The sequence below is a fragment of the Cheilinus undulatus genome, linkage group 18 (genome assembly GCF_018320785.1).
Source record: "Cheilinus undulatus linkage group 18, ASM1832078v1, whole genome shotgun sequence".
NCBI classification, from domain to species: Eukaryota; Metazoa; Chordata; class Actinopteri; order Labriformes; family Labridae; genus Cheilinus; species Cheilinus undulatus.
In genome coordinates, this window is record NC_054882.1 from 6477450 (window position 1) to 6480524 (window position 3075).

The 3075-nt window shown below is 43.1% G+C and overlaps 1 protein-coding gene across 1 annotated transcript; it reads right to left on the reverse strand.

Moving 5' to 3' along the window:
• Nucleotides 1-1518: 1518 nt before the first annotated feature.
• noto (notochord homeobox) lies at nt 1519-2521 on the reverse strand. Its single transcript, XM_041813518.1, has 3 exons — nt 2131-2521; nt 1839-2026; nt 1519-1725 (listed from the first exon to the last, which is right to left on the reverse strand). The coding sequence occupies exons 1-3, from the start codon at nt 2519-2521 to the stop codon at nt 1519-1521; spliced, it is 786 nt and encodes a 261-aa protein (XP_041669452.1).
• Nucleotides 2522-3075: the final 554 nt, after the last annotated feature.

Genomic DNA, 3075 nt, shown 5'->3' on the forward strand with positions numbered 1-3075 from the left:
AACATATGTTTTTCTTCTGCACATGTCCTGAATTTGATCATGTTCCGGGGGGCCAGATAGGAAGATATGGGCGGTCTGATGTGGCCTCAAGGCCACCAGTTGATGATCACTAATCTAAAGGTTAACAGTGAGTAAGATGTAACCAAAATTAAAATCTAAAGACTGAGACTGAGACTAAACATAAAATAGCTGCCAAATTGATACTGTCTCTAACTAACTTAAACTAGAGAGAGTTAGAGCTGAAGTGCTTAAAAATATCTAATAATGCCTGACTTGTATTCCTCTAAAAACCAAAAAGGATGAGTTACAAAAATACCCTCTTCTCCTGTGCCCATACAGACGTATTATTCCAACCAAACTGGGTTTTGCACGGTGGCTCTTCGACGCTGGAGCTCACTGTCAAAACTTCCCATAGTGCTGTGGGACTAGTCAGATGGAACAGTTGGGGTCCCTGTAGCGGCCATGTGGTAGGGAAGGTATTGGCATTACCTGGAGCATGCATGTACAAATGCAGAGCCTGGGTTTGTTAAAGATGCAGTGCTACTGAGGACCATGTAGTAGATTATGTAGTTTATCAGTAGCACATAGGGGTATAATTGACATTAGGTGTCCCTCCACTGAGGGCTTATCTTTTCAATAAGGCACAAGTATATTTTATTTAACTGTGACCAGTAAATGTGACTTGAATCAACCATAGCCATCATGGCTTCCCACCAAAACCAGTTAAGAAAAAAATCCATCATTGTCTTGGAAATGCATGCAAGGTATCCTTGCATATTTACTTATTATAGTTTGGTTTTAACCCCTACATTGCTGCAAATCTTCAGCATTTGTCTTAAAATTAAAAAAGATACTGTTTATTTGGAAAACTCTAGGCTGAATCTATCAGTAACTACAAAACTTGGGTTAACTACACTTTTAGATCTAATACTTATTATTGTAAAGAGGTTTTATTTAGCAAGAGTTTATCTCTGAAATCCACTTTTGGATGGTTCTGTATTGTTAGGGTGGGATTTGATCTTTTTTTATTTGACAATCTGAAGACAACACCAGATTTGAATTCAAATGCCACTAAATCCTAATAACTGACTAAAAAAGTGTGATGTCAAGCAGTCCTAACTGAGTAATGCCAGCTTTAAACCACAGAAACTTAAGCCCAAACGTGTTGGATCAAATGACCAAATTTTGCCCAGGATCTCCCATTATAGCAAAGACAAAAATGTCCCTTTTTACCAAACCAAAACAAGAACAAATTAAACCAAACTACCGGTATCCCCTTATACTTCTGTGTAGCTGTCAAGAAAAAGATGGAATGAAACAGACACAGCTTTTCTGTATTGTCATAAAATATATTTCTGAATATTTCATTCAAATATACAAAACCAGGAAGTGACTCATCAAAGAGCAATAGCTGTAGAAAATTAAATATATAACTATACATCTATTAAATAAGTTGGAGGCACAGGCCTCCTTTCTCAGCAGTATGTACAAAAGTCTTTAGAAGTCCGTTTTTAAAGATCAGCAGTGATCAGTGGAGTCATCAGACACATCAATGTCCACATCCAGATCAGAGAACTCCTCATCCTCATCTCCTTCATCTCCATGACCCTGAGATCCGGGACTCTTTGGTGGAGCAGCCAGACCCAGTTTGGCCAGCTTCGCCTGCTGCTGCTCCAGGCTCTGCTTGCGCCATTTGATGCGTCTGTTCTGGAACCAAACCTTAACCTGGAGATAAAGAATACAAGTACATTTTAGGAAACTGTCGTAAAAACATGTATGTGGATGATTCTGAGAATAAAGTTCTAGTGTCTGGTGATTTAAGAGGCACATTTTCTTACCTGAGCCTCAGTGAGCTGCAGAGCTGACGCCAGGAGGAACCTCTCTGATCCCACCATGTACTGCTGCCGGGCGAACTCCTTCTCTAACCGGGAGAGCTGCTCGCTGGTGAAGCTTGTGCGCATGCGTTTTGACTTTCCACCTTTGGTTTTGAAGGAGTGAAGCCCTGCGTTGACTTTGGACATAGAACCTACAAAAAAGACATGACGCATTTAGTACAATTGCAACTTGGATGAGTTTTCCACATTTTGGTCGATTTAGCGGCGCTATTTGCATAAAAGCCACTTAATTTACCTTGTGCGTAAAATGCTCCACGACACGACGTCTGGTAGGTGAAAGGCGGGCAGCAGTACACAGAGTATCCAGGCTGCGTGTGCACCGCTGAGTGCATCATGCTCGGGGAGTAGACGTAAGGTGCTGTGGGGATCGGTAGGCTGACGTGTCCAGGGAGAGACAGAACCGGAGCAGCTGGTGGATATTTCTCCCCACAGTGAGTGGGACTCGCCCTGCAGCTCGATGACTCCTCCGGCTTGGCGAGCAGAGCATCGATGGTGAAAGATTTTCCACTCTGAGGCTTCGGTGAAGGCGCGCACTGGCTGCTCTGGTACTGCGGGTAGAGCGATGCTGCTGCGTAATTACGCACGGAGTATCCATAAGTCCCAATTGGTCTGTTCGGCACCTGCATCCTGTCCTGTTTGTTGAAAAAGTTAAAAATAAAATAAAGGAGGTCTTGATCGGTGGTGTTGCTCCAAGTGCAGCAGGAGAGTGAATGCTGCTGCTCAGCTGAGGGCCTTCATTTATACCCCATCCGGACGCAGAGGTGTCAACAGCCCCCCATCGGTCCTTTGTCTTTCTAAGTAGCAGATGAGAGAAACGAACATCCCGACAACGTATCCAATTAATTGGAGGAGTAGTACAAGCTGGGATTGTCAAACATCCTCAGCCTTTGAATGACAAGGCTTTTGAAGAGCAGAGGGGGGAGGGAGCGCCACAGATTTACTGGCCTACAAATTCTTGCATGGATCTTAAGTCCAAATGTAATCATTACCGCTGGGAGAGCCTTGATGTTACCAAATCATCTTATTTGGAGCCTTTTAAGTCCTGGCTGGCCGACAGATGCTTTAAGCTGCGTAACAAGTCGCTTTGTTGTCAAAGGATGACTGAAAATGTTACAATTTGGACTCAATCTGCTTCTCTTTTTCATCTCTGATCCCAAACTTTCCAACCTAGTTCATAACA